The 26,576-nt window shown below is 40.4% G+C and overlaps 1 protein-coding gene across 1 annotated transcript in view; it reads right to left on the bottom strand.

Annotated features, from left to right (window-relative positions):
- EXT2 (exostosin glycosyltransferase 2) overlaps positions 1 to 26,576 on the bottom strand; it is a 190,243-nt gene that overhangs the window by 43,943 nt on the left and 119,724 nt on the right. Inside the window, exon 10 of the mRNA XM_069091461.1 lies at positions 16,146 to 16,312. Within this exon, the coding sequence (XP_068947562.1) occupies positions 16,146 to 16,312 (167 nt within the window). The remainder of the gene's footprint in view (positions 1 to 16,145; positions 16,313 to 26,576) is intronic.

The raw sequence follows: 26,576 nt of genomic DNA, 5'->3' as shown, positions 1-26,576 counted from the left end.
AAACCTCTCCAGTATCTCTGCCAAGAAAACCCTAAATGGGGTCATGAACAGTAAGACGTCTGACAAATGAGTCAACAACAAAAAACAGGGCAAAGGGCTTTTGTGGGGAAAATGTGACTGGAACACACCTTAAGTTTTGACTTTATAACCAACATTAACCCAAAGAATTTCACTTCTCCCAAGTGAAAAGTGTTTAACACTTGAGTGCTACTAATATTTTTTTATGGTGAAAATGAAGATCAAAGTTTAGAAGGAAAAAAGAGAGATGCCCTGCTTCATCCAGCCAAGTCTGGGTGGCTCAAAGTTTCTGCCACATGTTTCATGGGGGAGGGCCCTCACGGATGGGGGAGGGGTGAAGTGGGGAATTGCTCTGTGTTTCCCAGCTCCTTAGTCCTGAAGTAAAAGCAGATGAACTTAAAAAAAAAAAAAAGAATCAAACATTCTGGTAACACTATATGCTGCTACTGTTCCCCCAGGAGTCTCTAGCAAATAAGTATCAAGAACTCAATAGATACTTTCCTGGTAAAATACATAAACAGATAAATAAATTTTCACTGGCTAAGGAACATTTCAACATCTGGTAGCTCGCGAAAGCCTGTCAAACAAGTCAAGAAACACGCAGGGCCAGAGAAGATCAATCTACAGTTCCTGATTTGAGAACTGAAAACGAAAAGTTATATCCCTGATTCCCCTTCCCTTCCCTTCCCTTCCCTTCCAAGTGAGAGCGCAACCCATTTAAATCAGTGAATGACCATGATGTTCTCTTCCAATGAAATAAATAATGCTGGTCACCAAATCTTAGGAATTTAATTGAAGCTCGAGCCTGCTTCAATCACAGGCAATGGAAAGGAAAGAAACTTTCCTAATTGACTCTGTGTTCATTCCCTGGAGCCAGGAGCTTCTCAATGGTGTAACTTTAAAGTCAGATTCAGTCTAGTTTTGCTATGTTCAAATCCTGCTGCAGACATTTAACTATGTGATCCTGAGCAATTCACTAAATCTCCGTCTGCTTCAGGTTCCTCATCTGTAAAACTGGGATAACAACAGCACTCACCTCCCAGGGCTTCTGGGAGAATAACATGAGATAATATTTTAAAGCACTTTACAAACCTTGAAGTGCTGTATAGAAAAGCTAGCTGTTTTATTAAGAAAAATTCCAACTATTATTCCCATAATTTTCCTAAGGTATAGGATTGTACCATCAGGCCTAGATGCCCCCCTGGATTATCTGCGCATGGAATTACTGAATATTAGAACTGAAAGGGACCACAGAATGGAAACTCAGAGCTGGAAAGCACATGAGAACGTTGGAAGGGACGTGAAAACATAATCTCAGAACTGGAAGGGTTCTCATATATAAAATGTCAGGGTTAGACAAGCCCTTAGAACACAGAATATCAGAACCAGAGACCCCACCCAATTCCCCCAGTTAACAGAGTTAGAATAAAGTTCCCTAGAACTTGCTGCCAGATATTTTTGGCCTGGATTTTCTTCTTTTTGTCCCATTGACAATTCTGTGTTCCCTCCTCCTTTTTACACCAGGCTTAAATGATGTTCCACTGCTTTGATAAGAAAGTGGTGGGTATATAAGCATTCTGTCTGCTCTACTGTTCCTTAGTCAAGCTATACAGGGTTTGGCTTTTGAAAATTCTCCATAAATCAATTCTTCCATTCCCTTAAGCAAAAGTGCTGCCCTTTGAATGAGCTCCAGCTTAAGTCTTGGCTAAGCATGTGACGTTTCCATCTGTGTTCTGTGCCTCAGATAAAGTGTCATCACAAAGTGATGACTGGCTCCTCCTTCTCTAAGTTCAGACATAGGAACTCCTTGTATAACCCCCAAACAACAGCTGCCATGTCCGCTGCTCAGAAATGCTGATGGGGCTCCTAGTGCCCACTGAGCCAAGTCTTGGCTCCTTGGTATATAGTTTGAACTACTTATCACCCTAAAGCATGCTGCGTCCTTTACTCGTCTTTCCTCATTCACCCTGTGCCATCTAAGATGCCCTCTTTCCCAGTTTCTGCCTAGTGACCTCCTGCAAATTCCTCAAAGGCTACATCCTTCATGATGCCTCCCCTTATCTCCTCCATGGAACTTCATAATTCTCATATGCATTTATATTCTCAAATATAGTATATTAACCTATATTGTGTTCTATTCTATAGCTGTACCAAGTGTTACCTCCTTCACTAGATGCTAAGTTCCTTGAAGGCAAGGGCCATTTTAAATTTATATTCCCCCCAGTACTCCATCTTCAGCATTAAATATAAATGTAATATAATGCGTATAAATGGCACTAATAAACGTTTGTTGGATGGATGGATGGATACTCCACTGTAAAATAGTCTCCAAAGTTGTCTACTGTCACTTTTAGACACTCCTGGCTTCACCTTCACCTAGGGTATTAATGTATGTGTTTCACATGAAAGCCTTCTTCTGTGTAAGAGTCTGGGCTTTTGCCCACAGTGAAACATGATGACTTGTTTGCATTTCTAACCTCTTTAAATTAATTTTCACTGAAGGAGGGTTTTAAGTAGATCATGCAATTTATTCTAATGTCTTTAGACAGCCTGATCCTTAAACACTCTACTCAGGAAAGCAATCCCAAGTTCTTTGAGAGGAGGGACTACATTGGTTTTGATCTCTGTAGACTTTTAGTTGAACTGAGTTAAATTAGCCTAAATTGTATTTATCCTTTTCTAAAAAATATCTCTATGGCAAAGATGCTCCAATTCTTCTTAATTTTTCTCCTAATTCTTTAGGACTGTTAAAAGAAAGATTCATGATGAAGAGTGGTATGACGGTTCCTACCTTCTTGCATGTTCAACTTCATATTTACCAAGGATACATGTATGTACACACAAGGACATATGTATACTTAAGACTGTGACTCTCATTTGGATGACATTGATCAAATGTATGGGATATAGAATACCTGTGGAATGAGTATTGGATTTATAATTTATGTCTGGGTTCAAAAGTCAGCTCTGAGTATAACTGGGTACCCTTGGGCAAATCACTATACCCTACTGGATCTCAGTTTTCTCAAATGTAAAATGAATGGATTGGATTCAATGATGTTCAAAGTACTTCCTACCTCTAGATCCTAACACATATGGGAAAATATGGTTAAAAATGAAATTTTATTGAAGAATTAAATTGAAAGCATTTTCTTTAAAAAAAAAAAATGCTCTTCAGGGCAGCTAGGTGGAACAGTGAATAGAGCACCAGCCCCGGAGTCAGGAGGATCTGAGTTCAAATCCAGCTTCAGACACTTGACACACTTACTAGCCAGGTGATTTGGGGCAAGCCACTTAACCCAAACTGCCCTCCAAAAGGCACAAAAAAAAATGCTCTTCAATTTGTGAAGGTTTGAATTATTCAAGGAGGTCTTTGATGCTTTCCATATTTCCCAAAAGCAGAAAGAAATAAAGGTAATAGATTTGAAATCCAGGAACCAGAAGGGGCAAGGATGATAGAAAGTATACTACAGACCACCAGAACAAAAAGAGGAAAGAGATAGGGAGTTTGGGAAACAGATCACATGACTAGCAAAGAGGCATAATCGAGTAGTGATAGGGGACTTCAGTTATCCAAACTCCTGCTGTAGCTCTCTGCCAAAAGCAGGACAGCTAATAACTTCTTTATTTGCCTTAGAAATAAGTTTACCTTTTAAAAAGTGGCAGAACCAATAACAGGAGATGCTATCTCAGAAAAGCTGAGAGTCAGCATGGCAGTGCGCACAGAAAGCCAGACTCTGAGACAGGAAGATCTGGGTTCAAGTCCTGCCTCTGAACCATACTTGCTATGTGACCTGAGGCACTTATTGTCTCCAGGACTCTAAGCAACCCTCTAAGAATATTAGAAATAGGGAGGGAAGTCTCCTCACCTGGGAGCTCCTATCCGAATGTAATCACAAGTCCAATTCCCATGCCTACATAGAGGACAGAGGACTCCCATGGACTATAAAATACTACAAAGGGAAGTTGACTCAGGAAGGGAGACAGGAAAAGATGAAATTCTGAAGACCCAAAGGGAAACATTTCTAACAAGGAGGAAACACAGGATTTGTCTGAAGATCAGTGTGGATACACAGGTAACATACCAACCAGCCAACTGAGATTTTAAACAGATATGTGCAGAAGGTGGAAGCAAAGTCAGATAGCAGAGGATGGGAGCGGAGCAGGATCCTGTAAAACATGTCAGGGCACCAATGCTCAAAATGAACCAAGAGTTAAGAACCAAGAAAGTCTTGTGAAGCTACATGGGGAGTTAAAAACAGCTCTAGAGGTGAGAAGGACAGTGATGACAAAAATCACACAGCAAACAGAGCATCTCAATTTTTACTTTGCTTCTGTTTTCTCTGCCAAAGAGAATGAAAACTGGAAATGACAGAAATGACTAATATGGAATGTGGTTTATGTAGAAGGCATAATGAATAGGGTGCTCAACTCTAAGAGAAATCAGGAAAACCTGAGTTCAAATCCTGGATCAGACATTTATGAACTGTGCAAATGCAAGGCATTGATTTTTCTCTGTACTTTAGTTTTCCCACATGTAAAATGAGGAAACTGGACCCAGTGTCCTCTAAGGTTCCTTAAAAGTCTAATTCTGTGATCTTATAATCCCCAAGATGAACTGCATCCTCCAGCAGACATTTTTGAGCTGCTGTCAGTAATATTTGAAAGATCATAGGGGCAGCTAGGTGGTGCAGTGAATAGAGTACTGGCCCTGGAGTCAAGAGGATCTGAGTTCAAATTTGGCCTCAGACACTTAACACAAAAACTAGCTGTGTGACCTTGGGCAAGTCACTTAACCCCAATTGCCCCCCCCCCAAAAGCATAAAATTTTTTAAAAAGATCACAGAAGAGTCTTTCTAGGTCACATGACCAACAAGCTAGAGGACTAGATATTTTCTCTGATCCTCACAATCTCTCAAACCTCTCCAAAATAGGTTTTATGCATCAAAGATAAAGCAACTTCTGTTGTCTCCATAAACTAGGACAGACAGCAAGAACACAAAGTAAAAGCTTAATGAACTAAGGAGAGAAAAGGGCAATATTCACTACAACCTACCATGCACTCACTTAGCCCCCTCCTCAACCACTTATCATGCTCCCAGTCATAGGGCTGTACAAGTCAACCCGCATGCTTGCAACCAAACTCAACTCTACACCTTTACCCACTCCCCCTCTGAATGCAGAGGAGATACCAATGGCAGAATTTGCTCAGGCTGCAATAGCACCAGGGCAGTGCTCTGTAAACCACTAAAGCTTGGCCAGAAAATGGAGGAAGAGAGGGAACAGTGTGTATGGGACCATGTGTGTAATAGAATCCATAAATTGCCTCCAGAAAAAAAAAATTCTAGGACACAAATTTCAAGATATAGTGGTTAAAATGGACAATTCCATTGATACAACAAATTCTGCAAGCAGTTAGTGGGAAAAAATAACCTTCAAATGTAAAGGATAGGAAATTCAAATAATGCAAAACTATTCTGTACCCACAAGTAATTGTAGGAAGGAGTGGAATACCATGTTCCAAAAAGCAAAGGTGCTAAAGATACAGTCCAAGGTGACTTACCCTACAAATCTGAACCTAACTGTAAATGAAAAATGCTGAACATCTGATTTTTAAAAGAGGCATTCGAAACATTCCTAGAAAGAAAAATCAGGCTTGGAGAGATGATTTGCTTCTTAAACACCCCAGACAACAGAAATACAAGAGGGGTAAACAAACACAGCAACCAAGGACAACAACAAAATAACAACAAACCATTAAGATATTTATTTCTAAACGTTTATGAGGAGACAAGGGTAAAAGCAGAAGTAAAATAGTAGTTATGGTAGAGAAACAGGCCTGAAATCCAAGAGACTAAGCTTCCAAATGAAAATAAATAAACCTTGAGCTAACCTTACTTAAAAAAAAAAGACATAAAATCAACAAAATAGCAACTTCCTAAAACTTGTCTACATGCAAATCAGTGTGTATGTGTGTGTGTGTGTAACAAAATTACAAAATGGGAAGGTGCATAAAAGAAGGGACAAGAGGAAGAAGATGGGGGGGCAGGGAATGAATGTGATGAACCCTAATCTCTCAATTGTCAAAGTGATTTGTAATTCTTTAGAGAATTGTTTGTTCATGTCCTTTGAACACTTAACAGTTGGGGAATGGCATTTTTTTAAACATGTAAATATAATGTATACACACACATACATATATATCTCCAATTCAACCGCTTCCCTTCTTATTTGAGATACATTAATTTTGATCGCACATAAGCACTTAAGTTTTATTGTTATATAATATAAATATACAATAAAATGTAATTATATATAATTATTCTAAAATATATAATATAATAATTTATAACATTATTATATAATGAAAAGTTATGTATCAATTTTTTTTTTGGCCTATTGGAGGGCAATTGGGGTTAAGTAACTTGCATAAGGTCACATGGCTAGTTTGTGGGGGGGGGGGGTGTTAAGTGTCTGAGGCTGGAACTGAATCTGGTCCTCCTGACTCTGGGGCCCACGCTTTACTCACTGCGCCACCTAGCCACCCCATCTATCTTAAATTTTGTAATTGTCTCTATCCTTTGTTTGGTTAAGAATATATCTCCTATTTTTATGCATTTGTAGTTATTTTGAATGTGATTTCCTTTCCTATTATTGCATATTGAATTTCATTATTGTATAAAATGCTATTGATTTTTATTGGTTTATTTTAGAGCCTACAACTCTGTTCGAGCTATTAATTATCAATAGTTTTGTTGATTCCCCAGGAATTCCCAAGTAAACCATCATGTCATCAGCAAATAGGGGCAGTTTTACCTACTCTTTGCCTATCTTTATGCCTTAAATTCTTCCTCTTGTCTTCTTGTTATTGAAAGTATTTCTAGAACGCTATCACAAAGGAGAATTAGTATCCTTGCTTTACTGCTGTATTTACGGGGAAAGCTCCTAAGGTATTTTCATTACACTTGATTCTTGCTTTTGTCTTTAGATACTCTTTATGATATTAAAAAGTCCCTTTATGCCTATGCTTTGTAGGATTTTTAGATTAAACAGGTGTTATATTCTGTCAAAGGCTTTTTCTGCATCTAATGAAAAAATCATGCAGTTTTAGATGTTTTTGTTTTTAACATGATTAATTATGTTGATAATTTTCCAAATGTTAAATCATCCTTACATTTCTGGTATAAATCCAACTTGATCATAATAAATAATTTCTTCAGTGAATTGATATAGTCTGATAGGATTTTATTTAAAATTTTGGAATTAGTACTAATTAATGACATTGGTCTATAATTCTTTTTTTTTTTTTTAAAGCAATTGGGGTTAAGCAACTTGCTCAAGGTTACACGGCCAGTTATTTCTGAGTGTGATGCTAAGTATCTGAGCCCAGATTCGATCCTAGGTCATCCTGACTCTGGGGCCGGTACTCTTACTCGCTGTGCTACCTGGCTGCCCCCGTCTATAATTCTTAGAGTGCTTTTTCAACTTTTCAGAATAATGTGCAATATTGGTAATAATTGTCTTGTTAAGTTAGACACAATTATTCTGTGAATCCATTAGAACCAAGTTTTTTTTTCTTTTCCCCCCTCTAACAGTTCCTTTATAATAGCTACTTCCATTTCCTTTTGTGAGATTGATCATTTAAAATAGCTACTTAATACTCAACTAGTTTGGGTTATCTTAAATTTCTCTATTGCTTTGATATGCTCAGTTTTGTCAATATATAACTGTAAAAAGGGTCTTAATAATTCTTTTTATTTCTCCTGGTTTTAATGTAATTTTACCTTAATCTTTTGCTATTTTGAGTTTCTGATTTGTTCTTTTTAATAAGTTTGGCTAAAGGTTTTACAATTTTTTTTTTCAATGAACTAACTTTTAGTTTTATCACTTCTATGGTCTTTTAGGCTTCCAGTTTTCAGTTTTTTTTCCTCTAATTTTCAATGTGTCCCTTTTTTCTGCTTTTGGGGGGGGGTTATTTATTTGTTGGCTAAGTTTTTTAAAGAACATTCAGTTCTACTTTGTTAATGTATGTTTTTAGTGATATGACTTCTCCCCCTGAGAACTACTTTACTTGTTGAATTATGATCTGTAAACAATGTCTTTATGCCTTTTTACACTTATTTGCAATATCTCTCTGCCCTAAGACAAAGTCAATTTTTTGTAAAAGCTCCTTGTAGTGCTGAGATATATGTATATTCTTTAGCAGTTCCATTTAAGTCTTTTATGACTTTCTTCAACAATTTGCTCTGTATTTTCACCCTTGTTATCTATTTGTTAAATTTGCCCAAAACTGAGAAAGGGACAATAAAAGTCTCCTGCTCTTAATGTATTATGTCTTCTTGTAATTCAGTAATTTTTTTCTTTATGAATTTAGATGCTATAGCATTTGGATTACAGAAGTTTGATCTTGATATAGATTTGTCATCTATGGCTCCTTTTAGCATAATGTATTTCTTTGTTTATTTGCGAGCTGGGAATTTCTGCTTCTGGTTTGTCTGCTAGCATGACTTCAATTCCTGCTTCCTGGGGATTCGTGGGTTGCAAAAGTGAATTTTATTCTAGCCACTCATTGTTATTTTGTTCATGTATTTGCTTTTTTAAGTATGATTCTTGTAAGCAAGAGATTGTGGGGTTTTGCTTTCTTATCCAATCTGCCACTCTCTTTTGTTTGATTGTTGGTTTAATACATTCCCATTTAAAGTTATGATAATTAGGTTTATATTATCCTCCATAGTCTCTAATACTGTTTTCTTTTTTCCTAAATTAGGATGGTCCTACTTATTCTCTGTAAAGACAGTACTCTGTCTCTCATTATTTTTGTTTAATCGACAAGAGCTGTGTGGCTCTCTTCCTATTTCCCTGTAGCCACTTCAGGGAAAGTTATTTCTATCTGTTACCCTTTCACCTAGTTTTGCAGTTGTACTTAACCTGTTAATTCCTTTTCTTTTGCTCCTTTATCTAGAGAATTCTTTCTTACTTTTTTCCCTCTCAGTTAAGTAAAAGCCCCCTTCTCTTTCCCTTCAACTTTTTTTCATAGTGACCCTCTCCTGCCTTTCCTTTGTAGCCTTGCCCAATCTCCCATGGCCCCTTTTCTTCCTCACAGACTATAGGAATCATATGCCACAAATTTGCTTAGGGTACCTCACATATTCCTCTCAATCTTCTTCCCCCTCCTATTTTATGAGCCTTCCCACTCTGCAGTTAGTCTCACAAATTCATCCAGAGGCTTAGTCCATGATGTTCCAGGCCTGTTCTCCTCTGCTCTTATAGTTCTTCTTTTACTCTTAGCTCATCGAATCCTTTTAGAAAGAAATTTCTTATTTGTTCCTCTGTTATATTGTTTCTTACCTCATAGAAGTCTTTCTCTTTCTAGTTTTTTTGTTTGTTTTTTTCTTTCTTCTAGGGGGTAATTTCATTACTTATGCTTTACTTGGTTGCAGTATTTGTTTATCTTTCTTATGTTTCTCTGGTCTAGGGAGTTTGCAAAGCAAATAATCTGTTTGGGTTTTGTTTATTTGTTTTTTGTAGAAATGCTTCAAATGCCTCTTTTATTGAACCTCCGTCCTGTAAAATGGATGACTTAGCTGAAGTCTGCAGGCAGGGGATTTCACTTAGGGGTTCATCTTGAGGCCCACAGTTTTTGGAACACATTATTCTATTCCCATCTTTAGTTTCTGCCTTGTACCTGATAGTCCTGTTATTCAAAAATCTTTCCTTCATATTTAAAGGTCTTTTTTGAATCTCTTGAAGAATTTGTTGTTCATTATTGAAACTGTTAAATTTAATCACTATGGTTCTTGTGGTTTGCAGCAAATGATATAATATTTGTAAGGGGCTTAGCCCAGTGCTTGGTACGTAATAATCAGTAAATAGATTCCTGTTCCTGTCTTTCTTCCCAGTGGCATTTGTTTTCTAGAGGTAATTTGTGTATTTCTTAAATTGATATTTTATTTTCTGTGTTCAGAAATAATGGACAATTTTCTCGTACTTTTATCTTGCATTGTGGTGTTTATGGTTTTTTTTTTTTAATTGTTATGCTCTTTTGGAAAACCTACGATCCTTTGGTTGTCTGTGTATGGACTGTCTTCAAGACCTTCTTTATTTGTATGAAGATCATGTGCTCTTATAACATTATTGTTTTGTGTTTCTTTTCTTTCAGGTTGATCTTCATTTCTATGTATTTGTATTCCCAGGCAATTGCTCTCATTTTCCTTTCTTTGGAGGTACCTGCTACCATGCATTCAAGTAGTTCCATTCTGTTAATTATTTCTGCTATGCAAGCCATAAGTTCTATTCTCATGATTCTTCTTTCTCCCCTGAACCATTCAAGGGTATTCTGCTGTGGTTGCAAGTTCTCTTGGGAATCCACAGGGCCGCGGGGGTGTGGAACCTGCATCCTGGAGGCCACATGTGGCCCCCTAGGTCCTTGGGGGACGAGGAGGGTGGGGGTTTGTCTTTGGACTAAGTACAAGTTTTACAGAACAAATCCTTTTAGTGAGGGTCTAGAGGGCCACACGTGGCCTCAAGGCCGCAGGTTCCCCACTCCAGCGAGGGTCTCTACCTGATCTTTCTTTGTCTTGCAATGTATCTGAATAAGCAAGTCTGGATTCATTTGAGGGCCATCTTCCCTTCTGGTACTGTTTTCTTCCCTGTTGATTTATCTGATTGTGCTCAAGCCTTTTAACTGTATTTTCTTCCTCCTAAGATTTCTGGTAATTGCTTTTTCTTTTTTTCTCACGTTCCCCTATTGCTCACCTTCTAATTGCCCTTTAATGGCAGTTTGCCTGAAGGCCGGACCTCAAAGCTGTCACAGACTCTTTCCATGCTGGGGGAATTCCCTTTTTATTGGCCCCCAAGTGACTTTTTCAAGGACAAAACTGGCCCCAGGTGGTTGCTGGATCCTCTGCTTCATGCAGGTCTGGTCCAGCACCACATACAAACTGGTGCTTTGCCCCACTTGCTTTATTCCTTAGTTCCCTGGCTGAGCACTGTTGCAGCGAAGCACATCACTTCTGCTTTCATGTACTTCCACCTCCTGACACACAGGAAGTACATAAAAATTTGTGGATTGACTGACTTATTTGTAATGCAATGCCACATGCCAGTTGGCCCCAGGACTCTGACTTCCCATCTCTTGAGACAGAATGCTGCCCATGGAAGGGCAATATTCTCTCAGAGGAGGTAGTTTTCCCAGGCATGAACTTCCCCCCCTCCCTTCATTCCCCCCAAACTGAGCCCACAGTAAGGACCTATTTCTCATTACAAAATATCTCTCACCTCCATGGGAATGCTCTTCAGTGGCACTCCTCCCCTCAATGAAATCAAGATTTCCCTTTTTATTTTCCTCTGTTTGCACTTCACTCAGTATCTTACAGCCCTTCTTCTTGCTAAGAGACTCCAGGAGTTATCCTTTCCTTCCTTGTACTCACAAACTTGGTTACGATATATCATACATTTCTCTCAGTCTGCCCCTTCCCCTCTCCTCTTTTATTTATCTGACAATTCTGCAATTTAGCCCGACAAGAATACAGTGATTCACATGGAAGGGGAGGAGCTAGGTTAGGAGGTTTAGTGAACATTCACTATGAGCTTTCATACGTTCACTTCTGAACATACATACTCTCTTGGGAATCCATAGAGTTTTGTGTTTCATCAGGTGTGCTGGTTCTATTTCTTCTGTCTTGTAATTCTTATTTAGGGAGGTGTACAAACCCTTGGATGCTTCGTAGTCATCCTGCCTTCTCATTTTAGTATCTGTTGATTTCTCTGTTTGTGCTCTAGGTTTTTAACTGACTTTTCTTCTCCTAGAGAACGCTGGTGGTTTTCATCTTTTTCCCTTTCCCCTGTTGCTTGCTTTCTGACTCCTCCCCACTTGATGGTGGCTTTATCATCAAAGGGAGATGTCAAAGTTGTCTCAGCTTCCTCTCCTGCTGAAGAATTTACTTTTCACCAGCATTTTACTTAAGTAGCTTCTGGGGGGGGGTACAAGATTAGTTCCAAATGGATTCCAGGGTCCTCTGCTTCAGTTGCTATGAAGCTACACACACTGGTCCCCTACCCCAGTTCCCTCTAATCTTTAGCTCTGACAGGGCTAAATTGGCATCAGTCACTTTCTGTAGGATTGGAGGAAGACTAGATGGGTATTGGGGCAGAGTTCCTGTTGCCTTGGGATTCCCTAAATTAAGGCTGACCCAGGAAATAGAAAACCTGATCATCTTTCCCTCTTCCCATCACCACTATCTCCACACCAAATTCCTGGGCAGAGCTGATGTTCAGATCGTGGCAACAGGATGTTGGAGGAAAAGAAGTGTTGAGGTTTGCCATAAGAGTCTATAGCAGGAGGGAAATTCCTTTATGGACCCCAATGTAAAATCTGCATTCAGTTTGTATACTCTGCCAGAATATAGAGGCTGGTGAGGGTGTGTTCCCCACCATTTATTGATAAGCTGTTACTTTGTTGGGTTGCTTGTCCTTAGACACAACTATGATAGCTCAATTCTGGGTGCAGAATTCCTTTTTGTTAGTACTCTGAGTGTTCCTGGGGACTGAAGAAAATGCCTAATCTTCCATCTTATTGGTTACATGACCCAGAAGCCCTCGTTTCCTTTTCTTTCAGTAGTAAACATGGTACTTTCTTTCACAGGTTGGCACCAAAAAAGTGTGATTTTGGGAACACGACCAACTCATTTTCTCTTCACATTCTACACAAGTTTTCCTGAATGCTAAATTAGTCACCATCTGTGCCTTCTGTACATACCAAGCATAGCTTCTTGTTTTAAACAGTGACTCAAGAAGGAATGTGAAGACAGGCAATGCAAACAACTTACTCTCTGTCCATCATAGCATAAAAGAGACATCAGAAACAAACACTGAAGGTATGGGCTCTTAGAAGCTTTTCACCTTGCTCCTGAATTATTTTGAACAAAATACTGAAATGACCAGATCACAATCTAGTGGCTTTCAGTCAAATCAGTTTAAAACTCCAGCCAAGAAAATACTGACAAAGGTCTTAGAATCTTCCCCATCCCCATCCTGCCACATCCTGAGAGCCGCCTCATCCTGTATTTTGTCCTCCTTCTAGAGAGATGTTTTCATGAGTCAAGTACTCTAATAACTTTGAAAGGTAAATCATGGTAGAAAGAAGGGGGAAGAAAGGTTCAGTTCTGCCAAGTTTTGTTCTTCTCCCTCACTGATTCCCCTTTATTGATAATATTTCTATCCCTTTTAAAACCCAGATGAAAAGGGAAGGCTAGGCTGTGATTTACATCACCACTGCATCCACCCAGGTTATCTTCTTGTGTTTTGTCTCCCACTGTCATATTCCTCTATGCCCTTTACTCTGGAGCTCCAGAATTCATGTCCCCAGTGTCCCTGGAGATATCAATCTAATCATCTTTAGAACTGTCAGTCTGGGGTCCAGCAGCCTTAACTGCTGTCTGAGTGAATCCAAAGTTACCTCATTCACTATATCTAGCTGGTGCCCAACTCCATGCCAGACTATGTTTCACTTTCACATACCATTCAGTCATCACTCGGGGCATTTTCCTGCCGTCCTTGTCCTTCTGAAAAGCACCTCAGAACTGACTGCTCTATACATCAAATCACCATCCCTGTGACTCCCCAGATACTTCTTCTCTGGTCATCAGTCTCCTATATAAGTCATCTTCCCCAATTAGAATATAAGCTCCTTGAAGGTAAGGAATGGTCTCATTTTTAAAATTTGTATCTCCATACTTAGAATTTTGCCTGGCACACAATAGCTCTATAATAAATTATTTTTCATTCTCTGTCATTTATCACATTGGCAAGATCACAAATCTATCGATGGCAAGAAAGCCTTACAATCTGAGAGTTAAACAGGACTCACATGAGTCCATAGATCACAGAACCTCAGTTTCAAAGGTCTTTTTTTCCTTTTCTTTAGAAAGATCTGAGTTCATCTCATCAACAAAAATCTGAGCAGGAATTCCCTGGAAAGCATCCTTAGCAAATTTCTCAATGAGCTTCCACAGACGGAACTCCTTTCTCTCTAGGGGCAGCGCAGCCCACTTTTGGATGGCTCTAACTGTTAAGAACTCTTTTTCAAGGAGTCAAAATTTCCCTGCACCCTCTGCCTGTGGCTCCAGGTTCCTCTCTCTGAAGCTAAGCTGAACAATTCAAATCTGTCTTCTACATGACTGACAGGTCTTTAAATATCTGGAGACAGCAATCCCTTCCTCCCTCTCCCCCATCCTGTGCCTTCCACAACCGAAACATTCAACAATTCAACATTTAATTCATTCCTTTACCTCTAGGCACTTCTGATCCTGGAAAGGTAGTTTATCCTCTCAAAGAAAGAAATCTGAGCCACTATCAAGGAAGTACCTTAGAGGCCCTTCTCTAACATTCTCTTTTCTCTCAGTTGCAAAGGAAACTCACATAATAAAGTCTCAATCAGAAGCAGTGATGACATAATATACCATCAGAAGAAATTGTTCTCCTGGTTGTGACTTGGCTGGAGAAGCAAACACCTTAAGAGTTATGGGAATGCTGGGCAGATTATGAGAAGCCTTCCTTGGATTTACTGTCAAATTTATCTCAAATGCTTAAGAAAGAAATCTGAGAAAATTGAGTATAAACTTTTTCATTTGATCTCTCAACTCTTTCTTTAAAAGCCCTGTTAGGTGAGATACAACACTGGGGTAGCATGGAGCTGGTCTAGAAGCCAAGAAGTCTTGGGTTTGTGTCTTGCCTCTGACAAATATTGTCTGTGTGACCATGGGCAAAAATCATTTAAAATCTCAGTGTTCTAGGTAATTCCCTAAAACAGTGAGTGGCAGAGAAGATACCGGCCTCAACTGGCAGAGGGAGTTTTATCACATGAAAGCTCCCTCTCTCCCACTCTTTCATAACAGAAGCATCAATATGGCATTATGAACACTGTTGTCAGTTCCACAACAATTTCTCTTCAGTTCACCCAATGTTATAAAATTTAGTTGCTGACATCAGAGAGGACAGGTTCTTCGATTTCCTACAACCGTAGAGTAAAAAGCAAACTTCAAGGTTCAATATCCTTGTTTAACAAATGAAGAAAGTGATGTCTAAAGCTAGAAAACTGACTTGGCCAGACAAGTTAATGAGAAAGCAAACTCAGACTCTCCAGTATTCTTTCCACTATAGTGTCTCAAATATATTTTCCTAAAAAACAAATCCATACAAACAAAATCCTTCATACAAAGGTTTTAATAAAATCTGGTGGGATTCACATGCCAAGTCTGGATTAGCTTCATCAAAGTTCCTTATTTCTAAAGAATTTCACATCCAAGCCAATTCTGAACCTAACTGAAGGCAGTTGCCTCTATTAAAAGGAGGTGAATTGGGGGAATACATTTTGCCACTTTCCCCTGTGTCTAGCTGTGGCTAATTGATTTGGACTCTCTGTTTTCCTTAGATTTGATACCATCATTACCACAGCAGTCACTGAGCTAAGCCTGTCTCCATCATGAATTTCATATACTTCCTCCCTGACAGGACTCATCAATCCCTATTGCTTTTTACCCAGCCAAAGCCCAGCACTTTCCCCTGGGGAGACCTTTGCTGCTCTCAATACTTAACCCCTGAACCTGGCCTAATCCATCACCTCCAGCTGAACGGTGACACCGCCGAGGCCTCTCCCTGAAGGCAGGGCTGCGCGCCTTTCCACTTGGAAAGCAGGGAGGAGCCATTCCCAGCATCTGTCTGCTTTCTCGTCCCCACTACCTGGTGCTCCCCATAATGATGACTTTACTGTTAGGGTATTTGGCTGCCTTCATTGGGAGGGGAGGGGGTACATTATGCAGCATCATCTATGTTTTTGTTAAACCCTCAGGAGGTTCCTTTGGGAATAACTGATAGACCTCTCTTCCCTGGAGGGTCCTCGGGAGAAACTATAATTCTTGAATAAGGTTTTCCCTCAAAATCTTCAAGGAAAAAACTTTCACATATTCTTATGGACAGAATTCTATCTGAATCTTATTACAGGGATGAGAAAATGATCTTTCCTAAATCCAACACAAGGCTGAACAGCAACCACTCCCTAAAAACAAGACAAAAACTCGCACCTACATCTATCTATGTAAGGTAGGGATCAATGAACGTCTCTGACTTACCTCGTAGCCAAACTGCAGCTCATCAGCAGTCAGCATGATGATGTCATCATCAATAGCAAGCACTGCTTCTGTTTCGATCTCATCATATGGGAAAAAACGATTACTCAGCTTGTTTTCAGCTGTTCTCACAACTTTCAAAGGAACCCGGATCTTGGGCCAAAGAGAATCTGAGAGGAAAAACACCGAACAGGAGAAAGTAGGTACTTGCTTTATTTCAACATAAATATATTACATATTTGTATGTAACTTATATTTGTTTTGCTAACTTCTGATTATTTCCAAATGGGGGAAGGAATGGTGGTGAGGGACAGGCCCTGACGAATGTGCTTATCCTCATGGCAATGAGGTCTAGGAGAAAGCACTGGCCTGGGGGCAGACATCCATGGCTGAGTTCTGTCTCCCACACTTACAGATCTGTGGGATCCTGGGCAAGTTGCCTTATTTGTCTGAACCTTGGGTCCTTTACAAGTAAAATAGGAGTGCTAATACTTGCACTACAAACCTGAAGGTATTGATGTGAAGAAAGAACTTGAGAAATACTAAAGTGATGGAGAAATGAAAGTTATTACGGTTATAAGGCAAGTATTATTTATAGGTATCTTGTGTGTACATTAAAAAGGAAACCTTTATTGTGTACCTACTGTGTGAAAAAACACTGACTACAGCACTGAGCATACAAAATGAAGTTATAGAGCTCCTGCCTTCAAAGAGCTTCCACTTCAATGGGAAAATAAGACATGGGAAGATGATACTTGTAACTCCTAAGGACTTTCTCATTATTAAAGCAGTTAGAGGGAAAATATAGGCTGTGAACTGAATATGAGGAGATGATATATTAAAAAAAATTAAGGGGTGAGAAAGAATGATGCATTGGGAGAAGGGAGAGGTAGAATGAGGTAACTTTTCTCATATAAAAGAGACATGAATAAGCTTTTACAATGCAGGGAAAGATGCAGGAGGTGGAAGAAATGCTTGAATTGAACTCTCATTGGAATTGGCTCAAAGAGGAAATAACATAAACACTCAGGTGGGTATAGAAATCTATCATGCTCTATAGGAAAGTAGGAGGGGAAGAGGATAAGGGATGGGGGAGGTGCTGATGGAAGAGAGGTTGGATTGGGGGAGGCAGCAGTCTCAAGCAAAACACTTCTGAGGACGGACATAGTTGAAAGGAGATAGAGAACAGGATAAAGGGAGGGGAAAACAGGATAGTGGGAAATACACAGCAATCATAACTGTAAAAAAATTTACAGCAAGTTTCTCTGATAAAGGTCTCATTTCTTAAGTATATAGAGAACTAAGCCAAATTTATAAGAATACAAGTCACTCCCCAATTGATAAATGGTCAAAAGATATAAACAGGAAGGTATCAGACAAAAAAAAACGCTATCTAGTCATTTGAAAAATGCTCCAAATCACTATTAGAGAAATGCAAATTAAAACAACTCGGAGGTACCACCCCATACCTATCGGATTGATTAATATAACAGAAAAGGAAAATGACAAATACTGGAGGGGATGTAAGAAAATTGAGAAACAAATGCACTGTTGGTGGAGTTGTGAACTGATTCAACTGTTCTGGAAAGTAATTTGGATCTATGCCCAAAGGGCTATAAAACTGTGCATACCCTTTGGCACAGCAATTCCACTCCTAGATCTGTATTCCAAAGAAACTTTTTAAAAAAGAAAAGAATGAAAAAGAAAGGACCTATATGTACAAAAATATTTATAACAGTTCTTTTAGTGGTAGCAAAGAATTGGAAATTAAGGAATGGTCATAAATTGGGGAATGAATGAACAAGTTGTGTCATATGATTGTGATGGAATACTATTACTATTTATAAAAAGTGATGAGCAGGATGCTCTCAGAAAAACCTTAAAAGACTTACATGAACTGATACAAAGTAAAATGAGCAGAACCAGAAGAACACTGTACACAGTAACAGCTATATTGTACAATGATCAGCTGTGAATAACAGCTATTCTCAGCAACACAACAATCCAAGACAATTCCAAAGGACTCAAAAAATGCTACCTACCTCCAGGGAAAGAACTGATAGAGTATGAATGCAGATTGAAGCATACTTTTTTTTTAACTTTTTTATTTTTCTTAGCTTTTGGGGGGGAGGGGTTGTGTTTTCTTTCACATGATTAATACAGAAATAAGTTTTGCATGATTATACATGTATTACCTATATCAAATTACCTGCCTTCTCAAGGAGGGGGGAGTGAGGGACAAAAGAAGGGAGGAAGAAAATTTGGAACTCAATTTTTTTTAATGTTAAAAATTGGGAATATAATTGGGAAAAAATAAAATATTAAATTTTTAAAAATTACTCAGGGTTTACTAGACAGCACCACATTCATCCTGATTTAAGTTTTAAAAGCTGATGACAGTAGCACAAGTTTTTTATTTCCTTCCATGCTAATAATGACTTGAACCAACTCAGGTTCAATTTCCTTAAAAATATAAAAAGTTCAGTTGAAGACTTTTTGGTTAAATGCACATCTCTAGAAAGTTTCTTTTTTTTTCCCCCACAACATATCTGAGAAGATGAGAAGGGAGGAGCAAAGGCAATTGGTTTTAGGCAGGACAACTTGGGCAAAAAGTTGTTTAAGTGACATAAGCCAAGTCTGGAGCAAGCCTTTTGGGAAAGCCAGAAAAAAAGCACTAATATGTGAATACATCTCAACATACTCGGTCCAAAAATGAAGATCACACCACTCCTACTCCGGCACATTTGGAGGACCCACACAACAGGAGGGTCACCACCGTCCTAGATGCCTCCCTCACATTCTCTGGACATTTCAAGGAGCCAGCAGGCTGCCCACTGGTCATGACTATGCAATAAGCCAGTATTCTCTTTGGACTGTTTATTTGATACCATCCTTCACACCGCTTGTACACAAGTCCCAGTGGGAATGGGCTACTCTCTGCTTACACTCACCACTGCCCTCTGTGATACTCAACCTCAATGCCTGGGAGTCTGTGGCATCCCCAGAGAGCGTCCATAGAGGATCACTGATCTTCAGGGAGAAGCTTGGAATTGTTCAAAGAACTTCAGCCTGGTCCATGGCCTCTGTTTAAATGGCTACTGCTACATCCCCTTTTTTTCTGGGCACACAGTTAGGTCAAACTCTCTTAACCAAGAGCATGGGAGTGGAACTGGAAAGAAGATATGGAGCAAAGACTAAAAAAAAGCAGATTACCTGCCTACGAGTCTTTGCACCTGAATTACTCCTAATAAGGAAAAGAGCCTTCAATGTGGAGATGGGAGACCCAGGTCCTTCCCCTCACTGGGCCATGAATTCACTGGGTGACCACAGGCAAATCACTTGTCCTCTCTAGTTTCAGTTTGCCCATTTTTAAAGTGATGGGACTAGATGAACCCCAAGGGCCCTTCTAACTCCCAAACCCTAGAATTCTGTAATTCTCCTATTTGAGCTATTTTTCCACATGGGAAGGTAACAGGAGACTTGAGTGCATCTCTGTGACCCTGAGCAAGTCACCTAAACAACCTGGGTCTTGGTTTCTTCATCTCTACACTCAGGAGATGGGATTCTGGATAAGAGACGAGACCCCCATGTCTGTGGAGAAAATGTAGGGAGTAAGTGAACCGAGGTGGGAAAAATGATCACAGACTTATGTTCACTAACTTCCAGAAAAGCTGAGCATTTCTGGCAATTATTTAAAAACATGATTCTGAGCAGACCACCAAAGGATTCCACGAAACGAAAAAGGTTACAAATCCCCTGCGATGGAGCATCTGATGTCCTTTACTAGCTCTAGTTTCCGTGATCCTATCATTTGCTCATCAAGCATATAGGTAAGTCTGTGTGTAGGTCCAGCCTAGTATACATCTCTGTTCAGTCACATCACTGCAGAAAATCTCCCCTGACTCTGCCTCCTATGACAATTTTGATTTAAACAGAACCACTGCCATCAATTCATTAGCACCAAGACTGGAGGGTTTATCTTAATGAAACAATAAAGAATGCAGCCCTAGTCAACTATGCAGAGTAACAGACAGTCCACTCTCCTGCTTCTCTCTCTCTTACACACACACATACACACACACACACACACACACACACACACTTACATCTAAACACACAAAAGTGGGGAAGCAGTCTTATGTATGTTGGCCACTTTGGCAAAATACATATATTCCTCCAAGCCAGCTGGAGCTTGTATTTTGACATGCTGAACATAACAGGACATTAAAACTAAAGATAATTTGGCTAATTTGTTTTCCAGATGTGGACATCCAAAGATGTGCATTGTTGAAATAGGACTAATCTGTCTACCTATCCTGTAATGTTTTCAGATGCCAAAAGGCTTTGGGATTTTGATGGGGACAACATTAGCCAGGGAAGCTGAAGGGGACGATATGGCACTTGGGTTCAAAAAAGAGGATGGAATCCTGATATTTACTGAAAGTGTAATCAGCATGATTTCCCACCCGAGACTGACCACACAGAGTCAGAGAAGAGCTCTGTTCCAGGGGATGCTCCTGCTGGGGGTGAGAAGCCAAGGGCCAGCACTGACTCTGGCTCCTAGCCTTGCCTTCTTTTCCTTCCAGGTGAGGGGGAGGCCATCATGATGGGGAACACATGATAATGGTAGCAGGCCCAAAAGGAAAAGTACTGTCATCAGTTTCTCCTTCCCCTAAAAGAATCCTGCTGTATGGGAAGAAGAAGAGGGTTTGAGAAGGACCTGAGAAGAAGAGAAACTCATAACAGGGATGGGAACTTGGGTAACAATAAAAAGTTGGTAGAGCTACTCTCAAAAGGTCCTTTCCAAAAGCAGCTTAGTTTTCTGCACTTCACTAAACCTAGGCCAGGCCTCAGCTTTTTACAATAATAACAACCAATGTAGAGAAGATATTTCCCATCATCTAAACATTTACTGGCCTCCACAGACAGATCCTGGCAAAGCCCCCAAGGAGTTCATTGATTTACTGACAAATGAAAAAGTGTAGGCAGAGAAGCTTAGGAATTACTCCAGAGAGAGGGTCTCCAGTCACGTTGGTGGGCCTAGGTTAAACTAGGTTTTACTTTCTCTTTCCCCTTTGTATCTTGAATAGAACAAGGCTTACCCCTTGTATCTTGTGCCTCATCCTGTGTGGGGGTGGGATGGAGAGGGGAAGGCAACGAAACAGAAATGTCACCTTCCATTCATGGAGTGTTCAGGAAAATGTTTCTTAAACATTTGGCTAACCGTATGAAAGACAAACAGTCGGGCAGGATGAATCAGTAGCCTCACTCCTTTTCACAGGCTCAGCTTTTAGCCCAACCTGAAGAGAAAAAAGGACTTTTTGTATCAATCTAAAAAAAGGCTAAAGTGTATTGACTAGCTCTTGTCTCCATGAGGGTTGCCAAAAAAGATGGGTGAGCACAGGAAATGTTTTCCAACTTGGCAAAGGTGCTAAAAAGTATGAGGTGACTGATGGTGACTCTGAGCCCATCTGGCCTGCCATCGCCACAAGCACAACCACAGGTCCCAAGAATCAACACTCACTTCCTTGCCAAATGTTGAACCACTTCAGGAGATGCTAAGTTACCCTGGGCAGCTGGAATCCTGAGAAAGGACATAGAACACCAGGGCCAGGATCAGAAAATGGCTCCATTTTCTCACCCAAGCCAATGGCAATTTGAGAATGAGAAAGAACACTGACTGTGGAATCAAGAGACCTGGGTACAGATCCCACCTCTGGCTCATCATCTCTGTGATTTTTAGACAAGCCATTTCCTCTCAGGTTCTTCATTGGTAAAATGTCGTGGTTAGACTAGATGATTTCTCTAGTTCTTCCCTTCCAGACCTAAATCCTATGATCCCTTGCCACCTCCTCTAGATTTTTCATCCTGCCCTTCCAAAGCCAAACCCACCTTGCCTGTCAAAGTATTCAAATAACCACAGTTGGATATGGTCACTGGTGAGGAGGGATAGATGTTGCAAGGCTATCTCAAGCTCAAAATTAAAATCAATTAAAACAGAAGACCTAATGCAAACTTGTCCGAAATGTACAAAAGATTAACCTTATTGAGCTAAGGGCTCTAGTCAAACAATCTCATTTTCCATTAAGCTTGAAAAACAAGAAGGGGAAGAGGAGAAATCAGTGATCATCCTTTCCTTCTGACAGAATTCAAAACCAATGTCATGAAAGCAAGCCAGAAATTTCTACTGCTAATCCTAAGCATTTGCTTAAACTTTAAACTAGTAATTTTGATTTGTGTTTAGTGGAGTTAGAGAAAGGAGGAGGGAAGAGGGAAGGGGATAAAGAGACAGAGTCAGAGACACATAGAGAAAAACATTTCTGCCTGCACCAATACTCCAAGCAGCAGACATGTTAACCGCAATATTTATTTTAGTAAATGCAGAGAAAGTGAAAAAACATCACTTTTGCCTCTAATATTTCAAAGCCCTGGATGCTTTGAAAAATTACTAATACTTTACATTAAAAGTCACATGTATTTGCAGGCATGGGGACTAGTCAGAGCTGACAGCTACATTTACCAACTGAATAAACACTCTACTGAACATTAAACATGGTTCATGTTCTTTCAAAACAACCTTATCTCTGGGGCCAACACCTCGGTTAAAACCACCATAAAAAAAACTGGGTCCATTTTTAGAAGTGTCAAAATTTGGCCCTTATCAGATAAAGCCTCTTCATAATGTCCCCTCTCTCCATACCCCAAATTCAAAAGATTTAAAAAACCTCAAAGCTCTCTAAGACCCAGGATTTCTGGCTAGAAGGGATTGGTTTTCTGAACCCAGCAATGCAGTCAGCAGTGAGGACTCAGGGTTTTACGACACTGTCATATCACGTCAGGTAACAAGGTGCTGTAGGAAGAAGAACTGTGAGAGCTGGGGGGATGTTTGGAGCAAAAGGAGTGTCAGTTTAGCCAATGAACTGTCCCTAGGAGCCTTTTGAAGATGAAGAAACTGAGGGCCAGAGAAGTGAGATCACCTGCCAAAGGTCACCCAGGGTTGGTCACAGGTGGCAGAGCAAGGTTAGGAAGTTTAGCTGTCTGACTCCAAAGCCAATGTTCTTTTCTTTTCTTTTCTTTTTTTGCTTTTTGGAGGGCAGTTGGGGTTAAGTGACTTGCCCAAGGTCACATGGCTAGTTTTTGTGTTAAGTGTCTTAGGCCGGATTTGAACTCAGGTCCTCCTGACTCCAGGGCCAGTGCTCTATTCACTGCACCATCTAGCCGCCCCACCAGTGCTCTTTTCATTACAACATGCTGCCTTCCCTTCCTCTTCATCCCTGGCATCCCCACTAACAGCAGGTTTACCCCAGGGTTTATCCGGGGTCTTCTTCTCTTCTCCCTCTAAACTAGTTAACTTGGTGATTTCATCAATTATCACCTCTTTTCAGATGACTCCCAGACCTCTGTATCTTTCCCTAGTCTCTCTCCTGTGCTCCCAACCCACATCAACAATTGCCTTTTGGGCATGTGAAACTGGATCTCCCAAAGACATTTCAAACTCAACTTATCTGAAATAGATCTCGTTATTCTTCCCCCTATGCCCTCCCCTCTTTCCAAATGTCCTCTTCTTGGAAAGGGCACTCCCACCCTCCCTGTTAACACTGACTCCCAATCCAGGCATCACCCTTGCATCCTCTTGTTCCTCTCACCTATATAGCCCACTGACAAATCCTGCCATTTCCACCTTCACAACATTTCTTCCATCTGTCTCCTTCTCTCCCTCACACAGCTGACACCTTGGTAAAGGTCCTTGTCATCTCTTCCTTGGACTATTGCAATAGCCCAAGCACTCTTCCTGCCTCAAATCTCCTCCCACTTCAATTCATCGTCTACCCAATGCCAAAGTAGTTTTTCCAAAGTGCAGGACTGACCATGATAAACCCTGCTCACAGAGCTCCAGTGCCTGCCTGTTCTCTGGGGTGAGATATACACTCCTTTGCTTGGCATCTAAAACTTCACAACTGGCCCCTGTCTAGCCTTCTTATACTTCCCTAAACACACTCTACGAGCATTTCCTTAAACATCACACTCCATCTCCCATATCTGTGCCCTCCCCTCTGCCTGGAATCCTCTGTACCCTGGAGCACTAAGCACCCTAGCATACCCAGGATGGCTGCCAACACAGGTTCTTAGATCTGCATTTCTAAAGGAAAGCAACTCAAATTGGGTTAACAATCTTGCTTTAATCAAACATATGTCATTTACCTAGTTCAGGGGAAAAAGGTCAGCACCCCAAACTTCAAAGAATACAAACAGAAGTTACAAGCAGACAAAAAAATACAGACAGAGAAACAGATCAGCAGACAGGCTTCCAGCTGTCTGACCATTACATCCATACCTAGTCAGTTACCAGAGAGGGAAGTGCCAATGTCTGGGTTTTCAAAGCCGGGGGGAGGCGGGGCTCAATGGCTGCCCAGAGTCTCGTCTGGTCAACTCACACAACTCTTCTCAAAGTGAGCCCCAAAACAAAACCTCACATCAGGGCATATATAGCCTTCTCCTGGCTCAGAGAACATCACAGCCTTCTTGACCCACTGTCCAATCACAAAATAACAAGGTGTGGGCATTCCTGAAAAACAAGCCTCCCACCACAGGCTCCAGGTGACCACATTCAGCCAATTGGGGGGCAGAGTATATTTTCAAATCTGGGAAGGTTCTCAGAGTCACTTAAGCCTATCAAAGGGCCAAGGGGCAGGGAAGATCTTCAGACTCCCATTCTCATTAGATTCCCTGGCTTCCTTCAAGGCTCCATTCAGATCTCAGCTGCTCCAAGAGGCCTTTCCTGCCCCCCCAGCTACTGAGGCTTTCCCTGCCCCAAGCTCCTTCCACCTGCTCTGTGTAAATCTTTAGTTGCCTGGTTGTCTCTCCCACTAGAATGGAAACTCCTGGGTGGCAGGAACTATGTTTTTGCCTGTTCTTGTATCACTAGCGCTTAGCATGGTGTCTAGCATATCCTTAGCGCTTGTTAGTCTGATGTGACTTCACATTTTCCCTCACTCCTTTTCTTTTCCTTTTTCTCCTGTGGTTAAAAACCTTCCTGGATGTCACGGTCTTCTTAGAGAGCGAAGGACAAGCAGCAAGGTAACAAAGACAGTGAATCATGGTCTATGCCAATACAAAAACAGAATCAATAGCACAGTTCTAGAAAAGTATGATAAAAAAGGCAGTTTTTAGAGGGGGAAAAGATGCACTGTGCTTCAGAATCAGGCAAATGGTATGAGACAGCACCTTCATTTTAAAAAAAGGAGCCACTTCACTGATTCATACTATTGCTTCCCAGATTCACAAAGAAAGCAGATGTCATTTACTGCATCAAAGTAGCTAACCCTCTCTGCTCACCAATGGCCAAGTCATTTCACTTTTTGGAGACTCAGCCTCTTCCTCTCTAAAATGAGTACCTCAATATCAGTGCTACCTGGGCATTATGGGATTGTAGGAGGGAAAAGCTTTGTAAACTCTTTTTTTTTTTTGGAGGGAAGGCAAGGCAGTTGGGGTTAAGTGACTTGCCCAAGGTCACACAGTTAGTAAGTGTGTCAAGTGTCTGAGGCCAGATTTGAATTCAGATCCTCCTGACTCTAGGACCGAAGCTCTATTCACTGCACCACCTTGCTGCCCCCAAATTCTTTTGCATATCCCATGAGGCTGTAAAAAGAGTTAAATGTCTTCTGTTTGTCCAGGTTTTTAAGGTTTTCAAAGTTACAAAAACAAAAAAGAATCCTCGTTTGACAACCTCCTGACATGTCACAGGACACAACAGCAGGCCCATGCTTCTGAGAGCTATGCCAAAAAGAGCACGGACTCTTGGAGAGCATTGCCCAAAGCCCAACTTTCTTATGTTTACTGATGCTCATCTCCAGGCAACCTACAGAGTGCTGAATTTTTCAGTCACGGAAATTCTTTTTTTTTTTCAAATGCTTTATTAACTTCTGATTTACATCATTCATTTCCACCACATTTTGAGTTACAAATTTTCTCCCCATTTTTTTCCCTACCCACTGCCCCAAAATAGCGGTCCCACAGGATGTCCCCTCCTCCAATCTGCTCTCTCCCATATTTTCTCCCATACCCCTTTCGACTTTTCCAGTAGGGCAGGTGGATCTCTATGCCCCAGTGCCTGTATATCTTATTTCCCAATTACATGTAAAATAGTATTAATAATAGTATATATATATATATATATATATATTTGAGTATTTGATTTAAAAAAACTTTGGATTCCAGATTCATTCCCTTCCTCCCTTGTCACCCACCCTTACTGGGAAGGTAAGCAGTTCAGTATAGGTTGTACATGTGTGGCTAATGCAAAACAATAACATAGTAGATATATTTAAAAGAGATTATATTTCCCTCCTTCCTATCCCACCTCCCACTTGTTCTATTCTCTACTTTGATCCCTTCCCTTTTCAAAAGTGGGTGCTACCAACTTCCCTCCCCCCC

Source organism: Petaurus breviceps, unplaced genomic scaffold, assembly GCF_028583685.1.
Source record: "Petaurus breviceps papuanus isolate PSGF00001 unplaced genomic scaffold, PetGlider_PUasm1.0 188, whole genome shotgun sequence".
In the NCBI taxonomy this organism is placed as follows: Eukaryota; Metazoa; Chordata; class Mammalia; order Diprotodontia; family Petauridae; genus Petaurus; species Petaurus breviceps.
This window is presented reverse-complemented; position numbering and strand designations above follow the sequence as displayed.